Source organism: Dreissena polymorpha, chromosome 1 (genome assembly GCF_020536995.1).
Source record: "Dreissena polymorpha isolate Duluth1 chromosome 1, UMN_Dpol_1.0, whole genome shotgun sequence".
Taxonomy (NCBI): domain Eukaryota; kingdom Metazoa; phylum Mollusca; class Bivalvia; order Myida; family Dreissenidae; genus Dreissena; species Dreissena polymorpha.
The window spans coordinates 61,424,692-61,449,896 of NC_068355.1; the positions used below are offsets into that span (position 1 = coordinate 61,424,692).

The 25,205-nt window shown below is 36.5% G+C and overlaps 2 protein-coding genes across 2 annotated transcripts in view; both read right to left on the minus strand.

Annotated features, from left to right (window-relative positions):
- Positions 1–10,745, minus strand: part of LOC127831428 (telomere repeats-binding bouquet formation protein 1-like) — a 73,916-nt gene extending 63,171 nt beyond the window's left edge. The window contains exon 1 of the mRNA XM_052356415.1: positions 10,653–10,745. The gene's annotated coding sequence lies outside the window, so the exon portion shown is untranslated. The remainder of the gene's footprint in view (positions 1–10,652) is intronic.
- Positions 10,746–14,419: 3,674 nt separating this feature from the next.
- Positions 14,420–24,895, minus strand: LOC127831467 (uncharacterized). Its single transcript, XM_052356455.1, has 6 exons — positions 24,393–24,895; positions 22,594–22,839; positions 21,752–21,978; positions 20,606–20,754; positions 20,067–20,183; positions 14,420–14,796 (listed from the first exon to the last, which is right to left on the minus strand). Exons 1-6 carry the CDS (start codon positions 24,715–24,717, stop codon positions 14,538–14,540), a joined length of 1,323 nt encoding a protein of 440 aa, XP_052212415.1. The 5' UTR covers positions 24,718–24,895; the 3' UTR covers positions 14,420–14,537.
- Positions 24,896–25,205: the final 310 nt, after the last annotated feature.

The following is a 25,205-nucleotide window of genomic DNA, read 5'->3' on the forward strand; positions in this document are numbered from 1 at the left end:
ATGCTGTCCACGAGGAAAATGACGTCATTTTGTACATTGGTGTCTAATTTCTGCATGCTTTCTTGAACAATAAAACTTGGTAATTGTTTTTGGATTACAAATTTAATTATGCGCATTTGAAAATACTTGACTGAAATAATGTTTCGTGTTACATGTAAACCAATGAATAACATATGGATATAACACATACTTCAATAAGGTAGGTAAATAGCGTGTTTTGAGATGCCAAACTATGCTAATGCATACAAAAACATTTATGAAAAACCTGACAATTTTTATCGCGCGCCAGATATATCACGGTCGCGATCTTTGGACCCCTTCAACAGCGCTATATTGGAGTTGCAGTGTGAATACAAGTTTCAAGACAAACTTTGCATGCAACTGGACACAGCACTAGCTTGTTTTAGAAACAAAAAGGACATAATGGTGGACTTTTAATAAGATTACTGCTATATAGATTGAGTAAAAGTACACTTTTCTGTCCTATAGACAGTCACATATATAGAAATATATGTTTATAACAGTTAAACACAGTTGTTGTTTCTTGTTATAAAAATTCCCTCATTTACAAAAAATTCCCCCTCCTAAGGGCTTCGGACCCCTTCCCCCAAAGTAGTGTGAGGGCGCTGACTGCCCCAGACACATGTTATACATAAACAAAAGGAGCAAATATTTTCTCTTTGCTGACTCAATAGCAGCGACAGGCTTGTGCCCTTCAGATTGTTTGTGTTTCTTTATGCTATCAATTTTCAATGAGGAGCAACCCGTTACAAATGAATTTAGCATGCCTTGTTCAATACAATATTTGCATTTCATGCCGCTCTCGTGATCATTTGTCAACCAAGGCCTAGTTTCCAACCATCCTATCTGAAATTCGCGCTTACGTTTATTTTGATCAGATTCGTGATTATACTTGCGTTTTTCTGAAGGGTTAGTTTTTTCAGGCTGAGAAACGCCTTGAATAAATTGCCACATATTTTAATTTATCCTGTCACATGCCTTTAAATCAACCCGATAATCAGGTAACCTAATATCCCAAAAAATATTAGGCTAGATGACCACGTGACCTCGAATATCCGTCAGTTGCTTTCCGCGCATGCGCACGCCTGTACTGTTTTCTATTTATAAAATAAACTTGTTTTCAATTAAAACAAGAGGGCCATAATGGCCCTGTATCGCTCCACTGTTTTTTTATGCGAAAAAAACGTGCAATGCGCATGGGTTGAAATGTACTCAAGTATGTAACTTTCTATCACTCGTCCCACTGGGCGCTTAAAAGATGGAAGGGTGAGCTTTTTTATATATGGAAAAAGTTACTACCGTGTTAACTAAACAGACTAAAAAGCCTAGGAATTGTTGCACATGTCCTTTGCTTATAACGTAGGTACATTTATCTCGCCAAAAGATATTGACGTTCTTTCTATTTCACATATTTTTAGATGCTGAAGATCAAATCTACGCATTTGATTTGAAACAGATTCACAAGACCCATAGGAATCAAACTGCCTTAACCCTTTACTAAACGACAAATTTTGGACTTTCCCAATTTGAAAGAGGTTGAAGACGACAATTAAATTGTAATGGAATATGAAGGAAATGATCAGGTAGGATAGAAATAATTGTGATTAAAGGAGAAATTGCTCATCTTGAGCAATTTCTCCTTTTATCACAATTATTTATAAAGTTTTCAGCTACAAACCTGTAAAATCCTGTTAGTATTTGGTAAAGGGTTAATAATCTCTGGTTCCTTCTTAGAGCCTTTCACACATTTATAACAAATACAATAGTAGCATCTTTCTTTGTAAAGAACAGGCTTCCTGAAAAGGCCGGACCGCCGGTCTTGTCCGGCAAAATTCTTTATGGTCCGGCGAAGTTTCTAATATCGCCGGTCATTGTGACAGGCCAAAAAAACTATGACTAAATACTGAAAAGTCTAATACTTGCCAAAAGAACGAAAACCTCCGATTACAGCGATTTTCCTTGTCCAATTGGGAAAAGTACCCGTACCGGTCCAATTGGGAAAAATCGAGTCGTGAAAACCTCAAAATTGGGAAAAATCGAGTCGTGAAAACCTCAAATTGGGAAATTGGTGTATTTGATTTTTTGCTCCCAAATACTTTAAAATTGATAACCAAGTGTTTTCAAGCTGTCAATATTATATAAACCTAGGTTCAAGCTATAGAGCTGCAAAGGGAAACTAACAAAATATTGCTTTAAAAAAAAAAAAAAAAAAATTTTTTTTTTTTTTTTTTTTTACCTTTTATTGGGAATTTAAGGACAGCAATTGGGAAATTTGTATTTTTTTCGTAATTGGGAAAGTGCCGTTTACCGGTACTTTATAAAGAAGGAGGAAAATCGCTGGATTAGAATATCTCTTTTTGTGAATTTTGAACCTTTTTGTCATTTGAAACACCAATGCGTCACTAATTCTTAAGAGTGCTCCCCCTTTGTTGTTTTTACTTAATTCTTCAGTTATAATATCACCCTGTTCGGTCAGATGAATTTTTGTCCGGACAGTCTAACTTTTCCATCAGCCTGCAGCGATTTTCCTTGTCCAATTGGGAAAAGTACCCGTACCGGTCCAGTTGGGAAAAATCGAGTCGTGAAAACATCAAAATTGGGAAAAATCGAGTCGTGAAAACCTCAAATTGGGAAATTGGTGTATTTGATTTTTTGCTCCCAAATACTTTAAAATTGATAACCAAGTGTTTTCAAGCTGTCAATTTTATATATAAACCTAGGTTCAAGCTATAGAGCTGCAAAGGGAAACTAACTAAATGTTGCTTAAAAAAAAATTTTTTTTTTTTTTTTTTTTTTTTTTTTTTTACCTTTAATTGGGAATTTAAGGACAGCAATTGGGAAATTTGTATTTTTTTCATAATTGGGAAAGTGCCGTTTACCGGTACTTTATAAAGAAGGAGGAAAATCGCTGGCCTGTCCGGTTGACAGGCACTTTTTGGGACTTTTCAGGAAGCCTGAAAGAATCATCTTAAAATATAATTAACAACCCACACATCCCTAAGACCGACAGGCCTGAGAATATTATGATAATCTAAAAAAATATTTCTTTATATTTGTAAATGTATATAATTAAGTAATACATTTGATTTGAAAGATCAATTCATAACTTATTTTAAGAAAACTATAAAATGGTCAGAAATATATAGATCTATGGATCGTTGAGCAATTGACAATCATATCCACAATTCATGAGTCACCATTCAAAAATGAAACAATGAATCATTAGTTATTAAAAAGCAGCATACACGATAGTTAAGAACATTGCACTTCATTAATTCCAACACCTTCTCTTGGATAGAAAGTTTGAGTTTACCATGCAGTATCATATATTGACTTTTCTTTAAATAATTATGTTCATGGAAGTTGTGTTTTAAAAATCAATAAGATATTATTAAACTGGTTTAAACACTACAAAAAAGAAATGAAATTTACATGTCATCTGAAATATTTTTATCCGGATATATGTTCACTTTCGACATATTTAAATAAAACCCGACTTTTTTCAGTTTATAAGAAAAACATTCATAACACTTTTTCTTACTTCAATTCCTTTGTAAGCAGTCACCATCTGATCTAAAATGGCACTAAATGACAGGGTTTTATCTCATGTTTACAAGATGTTGTTGTTGGTCACAGACACACGGCCACAGTAATCTCCCCTGGTAAACGTCATATGTTCAGTTTTGTGATCCTCGGGGCAGGGTCAAATTTGAGCCCAGGGGAATAATTTGAACAAATTTGGTAGAGGACTATAAGATATCACTACAAACCAAATTTAGTAGCCCTAGGCACTATAATTATGAACAAGAAGATTTTTAAAGTTTGCACAAAATAGGCCTTATTTAAGCATATGTTCATTTTTGTGACCCCCAGGGCAGGGTCAAATTTGTCCCCAGGGGCATAATTTGAACAAACCAGGTAGAAAACTATTAGATGTCACTAAATACCGAATTTGGTAGAAATAGACCCAATGGTTATGGATAGGGCTGTCACGATTCACCGGTATATCGGTATATCGCGGTGCATGTTGTGAAAGAAATCGCACCGCGGTACGGCGTAGCCGCACCGGTTTTTTAATATTATTATATTAGCACAGATATAAATTCATTACATAATTATTTTGATATAGATATCGTTTTGAAAACTGTAGAAGCGATTCAAAAGGGGTAATTAAATAATCCGTTAATATCCAGGTCAAGCAAGCGCTTCCACTGGTAGATGTTTAACTTTCACGTTAAAATACGGCGATGTATGGGTCCGTACCTTTTTTGGAATTTGGGACAGATTTCCTTTGCAAATAAGTTCATAATTATCCAAAAGATGTTTACTCTATTTCTTATTTTCTTTCTTTAGTATATCGATCGTTCAAAGCATGGCACTTCCGAATCATGTTATCTTAAGATTATGAATAAGTCGAGGAAGAGTCAGAACGCTACGGATTTTCAATACTGGACCTGCTGACTCCGCATTTTAAACATGCCCTTGAAGCGTTCGATTTACACAGATTGTAGTCACAGCTATTGTAAACATCATGGCGGACATTTTAGAAAAAGACGCGAATAACAATAACAATAACAATGACTACTTCTATCAAGTTTATTACAGTTTCTTTTACAGTTTCTAGTCATACTATGATACCAGTGTTTTCTGATTATTGAGTTTAATAAAGTTTGTAAAACTTGTTATTCTGCTGTTTTCTTCACAGATACATATTCTGTAAAATATCACGGTACGTACCGCGATACAGTGTTGCCGTACCACGATATACCGCGGTACGCTCACGGCGTATCGTGACAGCCCTAGTTATGGACAAATAGATTTTTAAAGTTTGCACAAAATGGGCCCAATATAAGCATATGTTCAATTTTGTGACCCCTGGGGAACGATCAAATTTGATCCGAGGGGCTTAATTTGAACAAACTTGGTAGAGGACTATTAGATGTCATTACATACCAAATTTAGAAGCCCTATGCCATACGGTTATGGACAAGAAGATTTTTAAAGTTTGCACAAAATAGGCCTTATATAAGCAAATTTTCAATTTTTTGACCCCCTGGGGCAGGATCAAATTTGACCCCAGGGGCATAATTTGAAGAAACTTGGTAGAGGACTATAAGATGTCACTACATACCACATTTGGTAGCCCTAGGCCATACGGTTATGGATAAGAAGATTTTTAAAGTTTGCTCAAAATAGGCCTTATATGAGCAAATTTTCAATTTTTTGACCCCCCATGGCAGGGTCAAATTTGACACCAGGGGCATAATTTGAAAAAACTTGGTAGAGGACTATAAGATGTCACTACATACCAAATTTTTTAGCCCTAGACCCAATGGTTATGGACGAGAAGATTTTTAAGTTTTCACAAAATAGGCCTTATATAAGCAAATTTTCAATTTTCTGACCCCCCAGGGCAGGGTCAAATTTGACCCCAGGGGCATAATTTGAAGAAACTTGGTAGAGGACTATAAGATGTCACTACATACCAAATTTGGTAGCCCTAGGCCCAATGATTATGGACGAGAAGATTTTTAAAGTTTTCACAAAATAGGCCTTATGTAAGCATTTTTTCAATTTTTTGACCCCCCGGGGCAGGGTCAACTTTGACCCCAGCGTCATACTTTGAACAAATTTGAAAGAGGTTCACCCGCGGAACATTTCTGAGAAATTTCATCAGAATTGGACTAGTAGTTTAGGAGATGTTTAAAGAAAAAGTTAACGCAAAGACGCACGCACGACGGACACAGGACCATGACATAAATCACGCTGGCCTCTGGCCAGTGGAGCTAAAAATAACAACATACATATAAAGTAATTATTATTTAAACAGCATAATTTCGTCTTTGTGTATTGAATTAATAACGATTGACTCGATTTCTGTGTTGTTAAACAAGACGGAAGCTAGCCTAAGCGTTTTGCATGACATGCTGCGGCGTGTTTTTTCCCATATTAAATATTTAAACACAAAATACTGGAAAACTATACATTTTAGAAACATTTCAACGAATGTTGTAAATGTGACAGGATAAATAGAATAATAGGTATGTGACGTGGATGGAGAATGCTTATCTGGCTCATCGGAGGATCTTATCTTCCTCCGACTTGCCAGATAACCATTCTCCATCCACGTCACCAACCTATTATTCTCTATTTATTACGACCTTGGCGCAGCCATTTTGAACAGAAAATAAAAAATAAATCATGACGTCAGACGCTGTAAACTGTATGTGTATTCGATGTTTTGACGGCTCAATTTAATTGGCTGAGACCATTTAACGCCAGATGAGTAATGGTATTGATAAATACCCTCAATTTATGTATCGATTGTTCAGATCGGCTTTTTCAAGAAAGCTATTTGCCCAGCCAGACTACCTGCTTTTGAAATTGAATCGCCCGGCATAAAAATTACTCGTCCCGGGCGAATGGGCAACCGTTAATTTCCATCCCTGCCAGTACTTTGAGTACTTTGATTATGTTTGTCCTTAATAGTAAAGAAAAGGTCATAAACCGGACAGACTCGATGCTAAAGCTGCATAAAACACGCATTATGAGCATCCGACCAAAGAAAGACACATGGAAGCACAAGTGGAAGTAACGTACCCTGGATAGTATATTCAAATAAATATATAAAATCATGTTTAATGAGAGAAAAAATGAAAAAACGAGAGAAAAAAATCCCCACCCGCTGATATTAAAATCATAACAAGGTCATTTACTAGAATTTTCATAGACCTTTCTTCGCGGGCCACAAAAATGTCACAAATAATAATAATCCAAAGCATCCCTTGGTCCTCTTATGCACAGGTGGTTAGCGTGTGGCTATGATATTAATTAGTGAAAACATCATTTTGAATGATTAATAATCATATTATAACGAAAAATTAACTTTTCTGAAAAAAAACACATTCACTATCAAATATATATATAACAAGGTATGCAACTCAAAATCACCCCAAAACGGGGTGCATCGCTTTGAACAGCCATATCTTCATCAATTGTGCAGCGATTTCACGATCTCGGTCTTTTTCAACGCAGAAATGAATTTCCTTTCTGGAAATGTATATGTCTTGCAAAGTTTTACAAATGCTGGGTCAACTTTTAAGAAATAACACGATACACAACTCGCATGACCCAGTTGACAGTGATCATGCTGACATGCAGTCTTTAAGACTGAAATCTTCACGGAGTAAAGGGCAACTTCCCTACAAAGTTCATGTAGTTCGATACCATAATTCAATAAAACGTATGAAAAAACATTATTACCGTTCTTTTTGTTATATATGCATCAAGACTAACTGTCCAGCGCCGTTTGAAACCTTTGTTTACATACATTTCAAGTAACTGACATTTTAAACATACGAGTGATTTCATTGGTCCAATGCGGAGGTGTGTCTTTACAACTGGAGATTTCATTCATAAAGACTGCATGATCACTGTCAACTGGGTCATGCGCGTTGTGTATCGTGTTATTTCTTAAAAGTTGACCCAGCATTTTTAAAGATATTGCAAGACATATACATTTCCAGAAAGAAAATTCATTTCTGCGTTGAATAAGACCGAGATCGTGAAAATCGCTGCACAATTGATGAAGATATGGTTGTTCAAAGCGATGCACACCGTTTTGGGCTGATTTTGAGTTGCATACCTTGTTATATATATATTTGATAGTGAATTTTTTTTTCAGAAAAGTTAATTTTTCGTTATAATATGATTATTTATCATTCAAAATGATGTTTCCACTAATTAATATCATAGCCACACGCTAACCACCTGTGCTCTTATGGGCAATTGGACATATGCAACCATGGACACCAAAAACTTGATTCAAATCGACTTACTTGCGAGCAAATTACGTGTTTTTTATGTTTCTCTCTCTGAGAAATGACAACTGGCTAATGTGTTTTACATTCGGAAGTACTACGGATTTGACATTTCGCGGAGAGAGGAACATAAAAAACGCGTTATTTGCTCGCAAGTAAGTCGATTTGAATCAAGTTTTGGTGTCCGTGGTTGCATATGCATGCATTATGTGACATGCCTCGTTGTTTGAAAGGAATAGGACGCGAGCTATCGATTTAAACTCAAAAATATTGTGCGAACGTCTGTCCCACATTTATTCTTGTAGACCGTTTGGTTCGAAATACTGCGTGGTTATCGACCCACTGTGAGTAAACCGCTGGACGGATTTCTTTGAAGTAAACTTTTTTTGAAAGGTTGTCCAATTGTCCATAAGAGGACCAAGGGATGCTTTGGATTATTTTATTTTTTTACATTTTTGCGGCCCGCGAAGAAAGGCCTATGAAAATTCTAGTTAATGACCTTGTTATGATTTTAATATCCTCGATTACCGTAAATTCGCGACCTTAACATTAAATGTCAATATTAAAATAATAACGCATAAAAAACAACGAAAACAAACATTAACCTTTTTAAAATAAATTCATTCTTTGCTGATATGTTCCATTGTGATTTCCAAACAATGTGTTTAAAGCTCTTACTGGTCGTGTACGTAATTCCGGCCACTTTTGGGACTATTTTAACAAAATCTTTTGTTTTAGGCAACTGGTTGAAACTAAACTTCACATATATAATCCTGGGTTCAAAACTCATCTAGCATGAAAATTTCAATAGAATTAGATCAGTGTATGTTACTTTTATGAACAGAAATTAATGACATATAAACTATCAATTTTCATAGGGCAATTGTACCTAAAAAATCGGCCACCTTTTAGTTTAATCTGCAGGTAAAATTACAAAGCAATATCTTTAGACAAATGTCCTCATTTTAGGAGTATTAATAAAGGTTTACACAAACAATTTTTTTTCACTTGAAACTTAAAATATATGCGACATTATATACCAGTTACTCCCCCTACCTAACTTAATAAATATAGTGAACAATCACTCTCAATTGGCAACTGCAAATTCCTAAAAACTATTTGTTTTTAATATGTTTTATAAAAAAAAAATAATACAGCTAAGAAATTTAACACATTTTGTATAAACAGTTTACTTTATTGTCGATTTTTAGTAAACGCTTGTATTTATTTGTACAACAAATAACCTATTATTATTCTAATCAAGGGAGGTAATTCATATATTTAAAAAGTATATATTTGGTCCTAATTTTTATGTTTTGATATATGTTTTTATACAATTAATTGAAAATACCTTAGTTAAAGTTTATTAGATAAAAAATAACAATTTTAACAAATATATTTGTTTCTTATATAAATATAAGTAATACAAACATTGAGAATGTCACTTTTTCCACATGACAAAAATATCGTCCTTCAATTGTGACATTGTGATATAAAAGTTCACAGTGATATGCTTCTTCAATGTGCAAAATATTGAGAAAAGGGTCGGTTTTTAAATTGATTTTAATATAAATCAGCAAAATGTGTATGCTAAGATCATGAAAATGATTTAACACAGGTGGCCGATTTTTTACGTACAGGCCGGAATTACGTACACGACCAGTATATGTCAATATTGTTGACATAAGTGTACAGCGTCAGCCATTTTGTTTTACTACCCTTGATTCGCGGGTATGACGTCATACAAAAATTCATTGCAATGTCGAGTAATTAGGCCAAGCTAACTTATTTTTAACAGTTTAAATTGGTTTCTGGTGCAAATGAAACATTTAACAAAAAAGTCAAACACGAAATTACAATAAAATATTAACATATGAACAGGGTAAATTGCATAGAATATGGGAGCAGCTCACGTAACAACTGTGTCTGGGTGGATTTTTTCAAAGACCCTGTGACGTAAAGTATTGTAAGACAATCTGTATAATTTTTAGGCTCTAAGAACGGACTTATTCTTCTCCTTAACAGCTCTGTAAGCATGTATCAAGGAAGTCGGTGAATAAAGCCTATAATTCTTGCGACAATGCTTAGGGATGGCCTTAAAAAACAAAAAATAAAAAGAAATTAGCTTAATTGTCATGGTCTAAGAAACACACAATAAATCATGTGTTGGAATTACTCATGTTTTCGAAGAGTAACATTTCCATATATGGCAATGCTACTACAACAGCAGTCACAACAAAAAATCGTGATATCTGATTTTTACTTAATATTTATGAAATTCGATGGTCGGGTATTATTGGTGTTAAGAAAATATGGTATATTTGCTAATTGATTCTAATTCACACTTTTTACTTGTTTAAAATGCATTATTTTTCACAAATCTTCAATTGTTTCAATCGAGTAAACATTCATTTGCATATCGCCACGATCACGCATGCGCAGAAACAAATATTGGTACCGGTTACGTGACGAAAACAAAATCCGCGAATCTAGGTTAGTCGCGAATTTAGGTGAGTCGACGATATCAGAGGGTGGGTTTTTTTTTTTCGCTTTTTTTCATTTTTTCTCTCATTAAACATGATTTTATATATTTATTTGAATAAACTATCCAGGGTACGTTACTTCCACCTGTGCATTGTAGTTGTCACCTTTGTTAGTTTGTATTCGCTCATTCCACAATGCCCACGAACAATGATAATCCCTAAAGTTACTGAGCAGTGGATATATGCCAGGATACATATATCAATATGCGAAATTACTACATTATGCGAGGTTATTAAAATATTAAATAAATAAAAAAAAGTATATTACCTTAATTGACTCAATCTGGATTAACAAACATCGCGATTTATTCTTATTTTGTGCAGACGATATTTCTATCAAACATCTATCGATATATCACCAAACGCTTGGCCTCAAAATATACAGTAACGGTTTGCGTTAAGTTCGGTCAGATTTAGACGATCGTCCAAAGTGCACAGAGAAAGTAAAATGTTGCATTCATAATTTTTTTATCAGAGACACAGAAAACAGTTGTGTGTGTTTGTTATGTACATATATGATAAAACATTATCAATACAATCTATTTTATTCTTTTTTTCTGGGAATTTAGGTAAGCCAATCAACGCTCCGGCAGCCGAACACAAGCCCTCCCTATGTATATCCGTAGTATCGGCCCTCTTTAACACATCTAATTAATATTTTAAGTGAATATATTGAAAAACATACATATGTAATACGTCAATCTATAGTTTAATGTGTATTTATGGACATATTAACCAAAACTTCAAGTCGGTAATGTTTTGCCAAAATACTGGCGAGACTAACCTACACGGAGTTGGCGATCAAAGTTGAAAATGTAAAAGAAAAGGGCGAATTTACGAAAAACAAGGTTACTCTATTAATGTAATAGTATTCCCTAGTTTAAGAGCTCGGTCAGCAGCTGGAGCGTGAACGTCGCGACCGGGTCGAGAGTCACAAGCAGAAGATTATCTTCAAGACTCTGAAGTATCGCCAAGCAAAATGGTACATGTAATTGTGCGTAGTTGGATAGTTGTTTCACTTCATCGTCTGAGGAGGGTCGGATATGGGAACTTCTGCGGACGGCTCTGTTATTCAAGCGAGAACCATCATCCTTAGACTCGGACGTCCTCTCCCGCCGCTGACTCCCAGAGCTTGGAAGGATCTCCAACCGCACTGGTAATTGTCCGTAGGTGGATAGTTTTTTCACTTCATCGACGGAAGAGGGACGGGGGAAGCGGATGTGGCAGCGTAGAGGACGGACGGGCGGATGTTGGGCAGAGATACGGGCAACGATTTTTTGGGGTGATGGCCTAATAAAGATAAAATAAGTGCCCCAGGACGGCGGTACTCAGTGATTGTAAAGATAATACTGATGATGATTGTATACTGCATAATAGTGAACCAAGTCGAATGTAATTTTATCAGGAAAACATAAAATGTCAGCAAAAAAATCAAACCTCTTTCCTTACCTGGGGAAGGCAGTTGATGGTGGTAATGACCATCACTTTAGCAATATTACTTTTAATCACAAGTGTATTCGCAGTGCACCTAACCTCCATAATTACGTTTTTTCCAACTTGCGCCATATATTCATAAATAATGGTCGAATTTTGTAACAAAAAACATCACGGTCGGCTATGGTAAAATGCTGCTCACAGAAGCTTCAAATGAAAGCCTTCAATTAATTTGAAAAATATCTGATTGGATTAAGTTAAAGTAAGAGGTAGTGCTCCATGCGCGATACATTTGTTGCACAGAAAATTGTCAAGGGTTCAAGAGTCTAAATAACAGAAGAACTTCAGCATTCGGTCGTCGCGTACATCTATTACATTTGTAACATTTTAAAACTAGAACGGCAGGACAAAGTTCAATCGCCCCCACCCAACCAGGTTTCCATTGACTTGTGAAAGTTTCTTTCTCCTTTCTTGGACGACTACCATAATTTGTTCTGATCATAGGCTCCATTTAACATTGAGCCGATCACATGCTTTGATTGCAAAAGTTTGGCCATTTTGCTTGACAGGGTCTTTCCAAAAGGAACCAAACATGCGCCTGATGTGCCAGACTTAATTACATTAAATTGTATAAGGCCGTCTACCGTTTGTTACCGGTGACGGCCGGTTACTGAGTAAACCCCTTTACAGGAGACCCTCGGCCTAGCAGCCAAGCAGCAGTAAGGCATGACGTCACGGCGTCCGAAGCTGGAGTGTAAAATGTTGGCGTTGCAGTACTGCCTGCATATAACAATAGGGTTCAATTCCAGATTGTCAGTGAAGGAATATCGTTACTTAGATTATATGTGTCTTGTTCTGATAAAACTGGGCATAATACATGTGCGTAAAGTGTCGTCCCAGATTAGCCTGTGCAGTCCGCACAGGCTAATCAGGGACGACACTTTCCGCCTTAACTTGATTTTCGGTAAAAAGGAACTTCCTTGAAACTAAAAATACCATTAAAGCGGAAAGTGTCGTCCCTGATTAGCCTGTGCGGAGAGGATAATCTGGGACGACACTTTACGCACAAGCATTAAGCCCAGTTTTCTCAGAACAAGACACATATATGACATATGTAATAGACCGACATGCATTAACGCCGTTTTCCCAGAGCAAGGCTCAGTTCACGTTTAGCACATTAAGCAGTCCCAGAAGCTCAAGCGCGAGAAAATCATTGGCAGTCATGTTTTTATAGAAAATGTATGCTAGTGTGCACGAAATCGAACGAAACAATAAAGCGAAATATTGAGTTGAACGTTTGATGTAATTTAGCGTGGCACATGCAGTGCGTTGACAATATCCTCGCAAGATGTTGATATAGAAAATATACATGTATGGAGTATTTATTGTGCAATTTCATAATGATGTTTTGTTGAGAACATGGTGCAAGACGGTTGGATTGTGGTATTCACGTTGTCGGTATGCCTTATTGTGACAGAACTGTCACTTGCACTTCCGCCCTGCTAGACTGCTGGTACGTTGCATTCCCTCTGCCGGCCTGATAACTTCACGCTGTTTGATTGCTTGGCTACAGGTCTGCGCTGTTCACGTTGCCAGTTAGCTTGTCAGACTTCTTTACGCTGCTAGGTCGCTAGGTTACTGTTATGATAACTTCACTCTGCCAGCATTCTAGATTGCTGTAATTATGACTTCATGCTTCTAGACTGCTTATCGAATGGCTCCACGCTGCTAGATTGCTGTAATTATGACTTCATGCTTCTAGACTGCTTATCGAATGGCTCCACGCTGCTAGATTGCTGTAATTATGACTTCATGCTTCTAGACTGCTTATCGAATGGCTCCACGCTGCTAGATTGCTGTAATTATGACTTCATGCTTCTAGACTGCTTATCGAATGGCTCCGCGCTGCTAGATTGCTGTAATAATGACTTCATGCTTCTATACTGCTTATCGAATGGCTCCACGCTGCTAGATTGCTGGTATAATCGCTTCACGCTGATAGGCTGCTAAGTTGCTGGTCTGATAAAAAATCACGTTGCCAGGCTACTTGGTTGCTAGTACTATGACTTCACTCTGTGAGCCTGCTAGATTGCTGGTATGATGACTTTACTCTGTGAGCCTGCTAGATTGCTGATATGATGACTTCACTCTGTGAGCCCGCTATATTGCTGGTATGATGACTTCACCCTGTGACCCTGCTAGATTGCTGGTATGATGACTTCACTCTATGACCCTGCTAGATTGCTGGTATGATGACTTCACTCTGTGAGCCTGCTAAGTTGCTGGTATGATAACTTCACTCTGTAAGCCTGCTATATTTCTAGTATGATGACTTCACGCCTCGTAGCTGCTAGGCTACTAGTCTGATGACTATATGTTGCCAGCCTGCTAAGCCTGCTGATGTGAAGTTTGCAGGTTTCTGGGTTGCTGTTCTTATGCCTTCAAGCCTTGCTAGGGTGATTGCTAACAACAACACCCCAGGCTGCTGGTCTAATGCTTAACATATACTTAAGTGTAAAAGACCACTGCAGAATACCGGTACATGCATTTTTTTGCTAACTCTAAATCACAATAATCAAATCTACTATTAATGCACTAACATATGTTTGTATCATCTTTTATTCTCAAGCGATTTATTAACATAAACGATAAATATGAAGAATATTGAGAACTACAATTTCTCATGGTAAACAGTTGTTACTTTGTAACATGAATGCATTTATCCCATAATTGTAGAACCGCCACTTCCGGTTTTAAAACTGTAAACGTAAACTTTGTTTTCATTAAAAGACGGCGCAAACACGTCCGAATATCCGTCGCCGTCGACGTCGCCGGCAGACAACTCACCGACGGTACCATCACCAGCGTCAACGAACGTTGATTTCCGGTAATTCCAGTCTGTCGGACTTACGTTGGAGGCTTCGAACGCATACGCGCGGCCGTCATCATCGCCCGACAGTAATATAATTGGCTTTGAGCTGAAATAATAATTTAAGAAAACAATGACAATGGACCATTTACGTCGAGACTTTAACTTAATGTCGTTATGGCGAGTAAAATTATGAGGGTAAACCTACAAAACTATGACGACATACCATGTTATTTCGCAGTAAGTCGATATAAACTAATCCGGCATGACCATATTATTGGGGTGCACCATATAGGCTTCCGTAACTTAGTGTGAAATAACATGGTATGTCGTTATAGTTGTGTAGGTTTTTCCCTCTTAATTTTATTCACCATAACGACATTGAGTTAAAGTCTCGACGTACATGTTTCCAAGTCGACAAATCCACATAATGTTTGGCGTCATATTCTTGTGAAAATGACTTGCCATCATAGTTTTAGTCGACACGATAACCTTTTTTTTAACGCCATGACACCTTTTTCATACCATGCCTTCATAGAATGTTGACATCATCACAGCATCAGGGTGTATCATATAAGTCGATATAAACTAATCCGACATTACCATATTATTCCGGTGTACCATATACGCTTCCGTAAATGGACAGTTAGGTTGTTAGATATTGTTTTTAGATGGTCGCTTTAGCGACCGTCTAAAATGCTTAGTGTGAAATTCAGGTCGATACGGCCTAGGTATGATTAACCCAATACCCGCTTGCGTATCCGCGCAAGAAAGAGTTATATAATTTATGCAAGAGGTTATAGTTCTCCAATTATGTGTATTCACAAATGGAAACATTATATTAATATCGTGTTACATTCAATATTTTCGAACGGTGTTTTATAGAAAAGAATCAATTAACAATGATCGTATTGTACGTGTCGCGGAGGAGATTGTTTATGAATGATTAAAATAGTCCACTTTCTGCTGCGTGTGCGTGACGTATGTATTTTCGCTCAGCTCATTTATAAATCTGAGGCTGGCGATAAACAAAGGGGAGTCCGTGTGAGAATAACGCAATAGTATAAGGTTACGCTTGTTTATATTCACAGGTCTCAATTAATAATACGTTGACCACGAGTTCAACAATTATTACAGGGATACGATAGACAACATAAAAAATGTTTCATTATCGCTGAAACTGTTAAAAAAACATTTAAATATAACAATAATATTCTCTAAAAAATGTAGTCTTGCTGTTTTGAAATAAGGTTTGGAATTTTGTTTTCTAAATAACTTAATTCAAAACAAAAGTTTAATTATAGTGTTTTTTACTTGTTAGTCGCATATTTACCGCATTGTAATGAGTGTTATAATAGGCAAACCATACATTAGTAAAATTCAATCTGCCTTCGCACATAGAAGGAATGGGTCACTTAGGTGCTGCGTTTCCTTTGCTTACTTCAGTTAGAGGTCAATTATTTACGTAATAGCAATCACAAGGCTCCGGCTTTAAAGGAATTGCGGAGCGTTCTTACATAATAAAAGTCGTAGTCGCATGGTATTTGCGTTTTGCGTCATATTTGGTCACGTGGTTCTTGTTCGCGGGTGTTTTGGCATTCATGATATGAGGCTATTAATAGATGCGTCTGTCGATAAACAAAGTAAAGTTTACGGGTTATAACAACGCAATAGGTTACGCTCTCGCATACAACTCAATGACGTAGTACAGATCGTAAATTGAGAGATTCGGGAAAAAGTTGACGCTAATTTATATTCTCAATTTATAAAACGTTGAACATAAGTTCAACAATAACTTCAGCGATACGATAGACAAAAAAAAGTTTCATAATTGCTAAACCCGAATATAACAAACAATTTATAATAATAATACGAATGCAATAGTAGAAGGTTAGTAGAAGGTTAAGCTTGTTTATATTCACAGTTCTCAATACATAGACAGTTGGATATGAGTTCATCAATTACTACAGGCATACTATAGGCAACCTCGAAAATGCTTTTTAATCGCTAAAACCGAAAACAACTTAATATATTATATTAAATATATTTATAACAATAAATGTCTTTTAAAAATGTAGTCGGCGTATACGCTGACTTTGAAATAAAGTTAGCAATTTACTTTTCTAAATAATTAAATACAATTAAACAAAAGTTAAACTATTGTGTTGTGTTTTTCACTTGTAAGCTGCATATTCACCGCATGAAATGTGTGTTAGCATTGTCAAACCACACATTAGTGTGAGTAAATAAAAAATATACTACGGGAGAGCACTTCATATGTGTCCTCATATGCCTTGTTATGAGTATCTTTCTTCACTATCGAAATATATCGTATGCTTATATTTGATTTCAACGCAGTTTTCTTTCGACACATTTAAATCACACGTCAATAGCGCCGTCATGCGAAAATGGGTCTTATGCGTTTCGGCAAGCGTTTGTTAAACCCAACATGTGCTTTTGCGCAATCAGGCCATAGGCGATACTGTTCGCTTTAAAATCACTCAATATGTTATGTTTCTCCTTACCAGAAGGAGGGATAGCTGAGTGGGCTATTTATATGATGGGCGCATATGGAATAAACCCATTTTCGCATGACGAGGGTCATTACAAATCTCATTGCGAATTGAAATGCCACATTTAAGAACAATGCTTTTTGATACAAAATTGAATTGAAAATAGCAAACTTGTTAATAATGGCAGCCTATCCACACATTAAGGAATGATTTCCAGACGTGCTGACCAAGTACGGCAAACATTGTGGTATGATAATTAAACAATTTTCTCTTATCGTGACACTATACTATTTCGCTGATGATTGTTTTCTCATCTTGGAGACGAAAGTGAAATTCTGCGAGATGGATTGTAACGCGTAATTGTAACAGGGCCACAGTTTGTGTCGTTTGAGCATACAGAGAGTAGTCCGGAATTCCTTACACTGAACAGTGCTACATCCTTTGAATTGAGCACATACGCAGTGATGTAGCAAAAATTCAGAGGTTGTATCTCGAATCAGCTTATTAAATATTCGAAAATATTCATGCGTGTCTGTTGGCGTTATGTAAAAGTCACTAAGATGAAAACTGAAACAGCTACGCCTAAAAGCGCATTAGTTCTCTATACCTATGTTTATGTTGGCGTTGTTGACACCGTGTGAACTGCTCGGGTAACAAGTAAAGCATAAACAGTAATGTTTATATACTTTTATTCCTCCATATACAAGATACGAAGATTATTGTATATTTTGAATTTGTATATGGTGTCAAAAATCAAAAGTTTTGTACACGGAACTTTCATTATGAATTTATATTCTTGGTGAGATAGTCATTTGATATTAGAAAAAAATATTCCTTTAATATGATGGTGACTGCAAATTTTCTTTATATTAAGTTATCATTACCATTTTCATCATACTTTCTATGCTTTCAGAACTTCCAAAAAGCAAGTTGTTTTTATTTTGTCTTAGTTATTTCTATGAAATAATAAGGATGATAAAAAGTGCACACAAAACTCGACCCGTGCGCTCTGACACACACTTTATAAAGTTGAATGGCGTGTGTTCATTTCAAACTTGCGATTGATTTTCAAAAATGAATTGCGTGTTAAATTATGCAATGGCGAACATCTTCAGTGCCTTCAGCGCTTTGATTCTTTATTGGTTTGATAATAATTCTTTAGAAATACATCATGTCAGCTTAAAAACTACTTTGAGTGGTTGTATGGTTGTGAAAAGAGCTTAAACAAGTTCAAGGAAAGAAATATACGCCCTTCTCAAACATATCGAACTTGACTTTCGGCGAATCAAGCGTCCTGTTTTTGTATAACCTCCATTTCATGTCAATAAACATTCCCGGAAAGAATGGAAAATATTCGATGAATATTGTACGACTTAGTTTCGCAGTTTTTGTATAAATAAAGGCATATAACTCTTACGTGCCTGGTGGTTATTACTTATAAAACTCTTGTCCATTTTATTTCAACGCACATTTTCAAAAAGTATTGATAAGATTCGCTGATCAAATCACATTAAAAAGCGAAAACAGGAGCCCGCCCGCCCATCCGTGCGCTTAGAGTGGTCCCATTACACTTGGGGACTTTTCTAACGCATCCCTTTTCAAACTTGAATATCTCAGTTATGAATAAAGATATTGATTTAAAACTTTGAATACGATCATTTGACTACATTCTATGCAAGCTTACGATAGAATTATTCATCCGTGACGATTGAATGCTTTAGCACGTGGGGTAGGTGTGGTTCCATATTTTTGCACGTGGAAATGTTGAAACGCGATTTAATTCTAGTTTTATTTCAATTTAATTATTTTAGGTGGGTTCTTACAGAAAGAAAACATAAAATTAATTTTCAAAACAATACAGCTGGTATGAATATTCAGGAGCGCAATCGCGCACTTTGCATTTTATAGGCTACCTTTCCCACTTGCTAAAGCGTCCGATCGTCACGGATGAATGATTTTATCGTTAGCTTGCACATATTGTAGTAAAATAATCACATGTGCAATTTAAAATAAAAATATTTACTCATTACTGAGATGTGTAAGTTTTAAAAGTGTTGCGTTAGACAAATCAGCAAGTGTATTAAAAGGCGATATACATGTTATTCCAATTGAATTTCAATTTGATAATTCTAGGTAAGTTTTTACACAAGAAAAGCATAACATGAATTAAAGAAAAACAATATGGCTCTATTTATATTCAGGAGCAAAACGGCTCCATCGGCATGTTGCAAGCCGTTCAGTTATTAAGACTTGTGCGTTTATTCGTTTTACTTTTCACATCGTTATTATTTAACATTGTACGAGTTTGTGAATTTGACTTTTGAAGTGACGTTTTTAATTTGTTAAGTTTTATATTTTGTTGCTTTTTCAATTTCAAATAAATTTTCAGGAATAATAAGATATGTGTTGAATTATTCTTGGTCCAAATTTCAACACAAACCGTTCAAAAATAAGGGAGCTATATTGATATGATTAAGTGATGCGTTAGAAAAGTCTCCAAGTGTTTACCTCAAGCAAAAAGACAGACGTATTATAAGAATAATAATTTTCAATATTTGCATTTTCAAACATGTTTTTTTTTCTCGACGATTCCGAACACAATTTTAAAGAATTCCTGTATATTGTTTACTACCGCATAAACGTAACGTATTTGGATGCAAATGTACTTCGGGTTTCTGGATGTGTTAATATTTATATAAGTGTTATCAGTTACTGTTAGATTTGCAGTTAATCTTAAAATGATAAAAAAAACAAGCGTAAAATCTCCGAAAAAGTTTTGGATGTGTGTTTGTCTAAGGTATTTCTATGCAGGCAAAGAAGACGAATACCAAAATAAAAGGTAATTTAATATCACCTATCAACTCACTTTGTGTCGTTCGTCTGCGCGTGAACAGCAATTGCGCTTCCGGGGGCACCCTTTCCGGTACCCGGCTTTCTCGGAGTGAAACCAACGGCGATCACGTGTTTGATAAAGCGACCCGTCCTGTTAGAAAAGAAGTGTTTTAATTAGTAAGGAAAAGGTAATTGAATGTTTTCCGAATTATGTAGTGTTCTTTTCCTGATATACATTTCGTATTTGTTTAAAGAAATGATGATTCATATACAGAATACAATTGAAGGAATACAGTTAATCTTCATTTTGACGGTGCTGTTGTGTTTTAATTGGTGTTTTAATTATCATCTTTGAAATTTAACATACCGGAGTTTTAATAACGTGCCGAAGAACACGGTATTTTACCAGTAACTACTTTCCTATGTGTATGCCAAGTCATTTGAACATTTGAAATCAAAACTTAATTATACATATGAAAGGCAAACATATGTATTAATAAATTAAAATAACCAATAAATAACATAATTAATAAAGTAATTGGATGTTTAAATATGTTTGCTACCCGCTCCTACCGAAAGTCGTCCGGTATCTCATACGCCAGTAGCGACCCGTTGTTTCCGTTCGTGGTCACCAGAAGATCTACACGACCATCGTTGTTAAGGTCAGCTAGTTCTACGTCAAACACCCGTCCAATAGAGTTGTCAATCACTCGCGATTGAAGCTAAAGGTAAAATGAACCGCGCTCTGGGAAAAAGAGGCTTAAATCATGTGCGTAAAGTGTCGTCCCATATTAGCCTGTGCAATCCGCATAGGCTAATCAGGGACGACGCTTTTCGCGTTAACTAGATTTTTGCTAAAAAGAGACTTTCTTGAAACGATAACATTCATAAAAGCGGAAAGTGTCGTCCCTGATTATCCTGTGCGGACTGCACAGGCACAGAACACGGCCCAAATGAACCGCGCTCTTCGAAAACAGGGCTTAAAGCATGTGCGTTAGCCGACATTGAAACAAAAACTACCATGACAGCGGAAAGTGTCTTTCTTTATTAGGCTGTACAGACTGCACAGGATAATCTGAGACGACATTTTACGAACATCCATTAAACTCGTAGCTTTACCATGACTTACCACATTTTATAGGAAAACACATTTGTTTAGCCCATGCCGTAACTTCAAATTTGGTTAACCCAATTTCGTAGTTTCCATTTGTTTTTACCATTGCTCAGTGTTTAGATCCAACGTTTAGTTTACCTCAAGCCGACGCTTCAACATTGAATAACCTATTTCATAAATTCAACATTGGTTTATCGCATGCGGTAGCTTAAATGTCTGGTTTCCTCATGCTGAAGCTATTAGTACATAATGATGCCGTAGCTTCAAATTTGGTTCACACCACGCCGTAGTTTTAACTTTGGGTCACCTCATGCCATAGCTTTATATTAAGTTCCATAGCTTCAGCATGTGTATAACCTATGCCGTAGCTTCAACATAAGTTAACAGCGTAAACAGCTCCAACTCTGGTTTGCTTCATACTATATATTCCACTTTGCTTATGTATTAGCTTCAATTTTTGTTTACCGCACTTTAGCTTGACCTTTGGTTCAACTCATTATATCTTAAACTTAGCCATTACTTATGCAAAAAGGATTTTTAACTTAATCTGCAGCTATCGTTTTTGTATACATGTACCTCATATTTTGTCATGAATCATAGCTTACCTCTGTCGCGTTCGTGAAAAGCCCATTCTTATTGGTTGACCAATACACGGATATACTCTCAGTAAAGAATTGGGCGGTGAATATGCAGGGCTTAGCCCCGTCGCCGGTCGCCAGTTGAGCTAATCGAAAGTAGACGTCAGGCCCGTGCGCGAGCACATGCGTCTTCCACGTGGTCTTGTAATTGCCGGATGGATTCTCCAGCCACACTAATTCCTCATCTTTTCTACCTGAAATGAATATCTTAATTATTGTTAATTGTTGTTGTCGTGATGTATTTTATTGTTTGTTTGCTTTTCATTTGGGGAGGGGGGGGGGGATGTGTGAAAAAATGTTTTCCTTATTTAATATGATTAACTCTCTCAGTGAGAGTTGAGTAAATTAACAACTTAAATTATCTTAATTAAGGAGTAAGTGTCTGATTTAAATTTAGTTGTCTAGACCACTTTAGGGTGCAACAACGCGAAATATCGCGTTAAGAAATTTAATAGTGACGCCACGGGAAAGGACTAAACTCTCGCGTTTTCTTCGTGTGGCATCGTTGCAATGTTTTAAAGGCGACGACATTGTTTTGTATACTGTAACTTTATTATATGTAACATTATTATATGAGCGGCGTTCTATGAAAACTGGTCTTAATGCATTTGCGGAAAGTGTCGTCCCAGATTAGCCAGGCTTATAATGGACGACACTTTTCGCTTTAAAGGTATTTTTCGTTTAAAGAAAAATCCAGTTTAGGCGTAACTGCACAGGCAAATCTGGGACATTTTACACAAATGCAATAAGCCCAGTTTTCCCACGCGGCTCATATTCATATTTCTTTGCCACGCAGCAGGCAAAACTACCGAATATGATTGGAATTATCGGCTCCCGAGCCCTGCACGTGACAATATCCTGATCCCCGTCTCCATCCATGTCCTTCCACTCGACACGATGGTAAAACCATTCCCCGTTAGACTGCTCGCTCACTATAAATGGCCCGACACTGTGTCCCGGTGTTGAAACGTCCACAAGTTTAATAGCACCATTTGTCTTGGTGGGAACCAAAAATCCGTCCGGAATCGCAAGCAGGTGTTCTTGGAAAATTCCATCTGAAACCGCAAAACATTTTATTGACTAATGGCCCTATTCCACTACGAAAACAAGCCCACAATTCGCTACGATTTCTCACATTTATTGAATAGGGAATACTCGTGACAGTCTGCGATTCAGTTACGACAGTGGTACGATTTAGTTACGACGAATTTGCAAAATATTTGTGAATGAAAACGACGTCAAATGTTTGTACAATTCAATGACGTCACTAAATAGTGAACTTTGTACTAAGAAGGGCGGAGTATTGGAAAATATAGTTCACGTCCAAAAGCTTGAAGCAAATCAATCAGAATCGTGTAAGAATAGAAATAATATTTTTCTATGATGGCTTTTTGTCGATTAACCCACAGTAAGGAGTAAAGATTCGTGTTATCAAAGCCCTCGTGCTCCGAATTCGTGATTTAATTCCTACGCATCTATACTCCTTACTGTGGGTTATTCGACAACAAAACATGATGGAAAAATATTATTTCTTTATCATTCTTTACAAAATCTGTAACGAAAAGTAACTGTTTCGTAACTAAATCGCGAGAATCTATGCGGGCTCGCAACTCAATCGGGGTGAACTATCGAGAGTCTTGACAAAGTCGTAAATCATTCGTAGACAGATCACGTGATCACCGATTTCCCGATTGATTCACGAATTACCTAAGATTCCATTACGACGCCCAAGAACGCACTACGACGCTGTTACGAGTCAACTGCGATTAAATTCAGCCTGGGAGGTCTTGGTCAAATTTTAAACACGTTTAAAAACTGGCCGTGATTTTTTGAGGGCTCACGACTCGCCCGCGACTAACTACGAATGAGTTTGGACCTTCGCCGATTGAGTTATGTCCCCGACCTCAAAATATTGGAAATAGGGACAAATCGTGTGAAATCGGGTCGTTGTGGAATACCCCTATAATTGCAATGTTTTTTTTTAATCCATACACTCGAACATTATTCAAACACATTTGCTTTTCCATGTGATGAATTTTCAATCTTTAATTGCGAGTCGAGCGTGATATGATCAAATGATGTAATTCTTGAAATTACTGGCGCCTGGTTCCCAAAGTATTTAAATTTCATGTTCAAAAGTGTTAGAATCAATTATAATGGCGTATATAAAATAGGTTGATACAAGTATAAATAATACACGTTAGAATTTTAATTTGCAGTAGACAGCATCATTGAGCTTTGATGGTACAGTGCTGGACTTCACATCTGAGCCCGACTGTATACTTTATCTAGGAATTGTTACGAAATCGTTTCTTCGGAAATTATCGCCCTGTCTCTTATTTAAATAGGGTAGTAGTCAGTTACTGCAACAAAAAGTGCACTTAATACCGATACCAAAAATAGCCAAGAAAAGTTTGAGTTGGTAAACTTACCTAAGTGATGAAACTGTAATACTGTTACAAACTTAACTAAACAAACATACAAACACACTTTGCAGGGGACAAGTTTCAGAAAGTCTTGTCAATTTTTAAAAAGAGTGTATGCATGTTTTTTGTTAAATAATCGCTAATTAAGATATACAATTGGAATTGGAAATGGGAAAAATAACCTGGAACGACGGAGATTTCGTTTGGCCAGATGACACTTTTGGTGATCACTTCCGGTGTGATGCTACTTATATCATTCATGCGCATGCCCATATCTCGCACAAGCTGGACGCTGTCTACACTGGGGCCGAAGATCGTTGGTCCAGCAAACGTAGAGACGATCAGATTGTACTTTGGTTTCGAACCCTGTGGCGATGTATCCTTGTATAGAGTGGAGAACGCCGGACTTTTGACGACGAACGATCCTTTCAGGTTAAGACTAACGGCACCAAACGACGAATGAATAATCGGCAGAAATACAAGAAAAACAGGAACCATGCTGGCCATTTTATATGCCCAAATATCTCATTAAATAATAACAAAAGTACTTTTTTGTCGCGCGTTCTAAATTTTGTGTAAAAAATTGATCACAAATAGTAATATTACAACAATGTCTTTTACAAAATTATCCGTATAAATTCCAGTTTAGTAATTTCACTCTGTTCTGAACTAGAATCGAGTTTATATATGCTCCCGATGTTTGATAAGGAAAGCACACTTTCTTGCACGTGAATTTTATTTGTGATAAGAAACGACGGAATTCATGAACTTTGACTTGTTTTATAATGATAAATGAGCAGAATATAGCTAATTAAGTTTCGTAAGTATATCGGCTATAACTGCTGCTGCTGCTTCTGTTGCTCCTCCTACTGCTGCTGCTGCTGCAACTTCAACTACTACAACAACAACAGCAACTACAACAACAACAACAACTACTACTACTACTACTACTACTACTACTACTACTACTACTACTACTACTACTACTACTACTA

What these genes read in the sequence shown, in the direction of transcription:
- LOC127831467 (XM_052356455.1), bottom strand. Translation starts at nt 24,717, where the DNA reads ATGGCCAGCATGGTTCCTGTTTTTCTTGTATTTCTGCCGATTATTCAT. An exon ending in GAGATACCGGACGACTTTCG is followed by an intron (nt 20,184 to 20,605) that starts GTAGGAGCGGGT and finishes CTTTTCTAACAG; the next exon opens with GACGGGTCGCTTTATCAAAC. An exon ending in GCGCAGACGAACGACACAAA is followed by an intron (nt 14,797 to 20,066) that starts GTGAGTTGATAG and finishes TTATTATTTCAG; the next exon opens with CTCAAAGCCAATTATATTAC.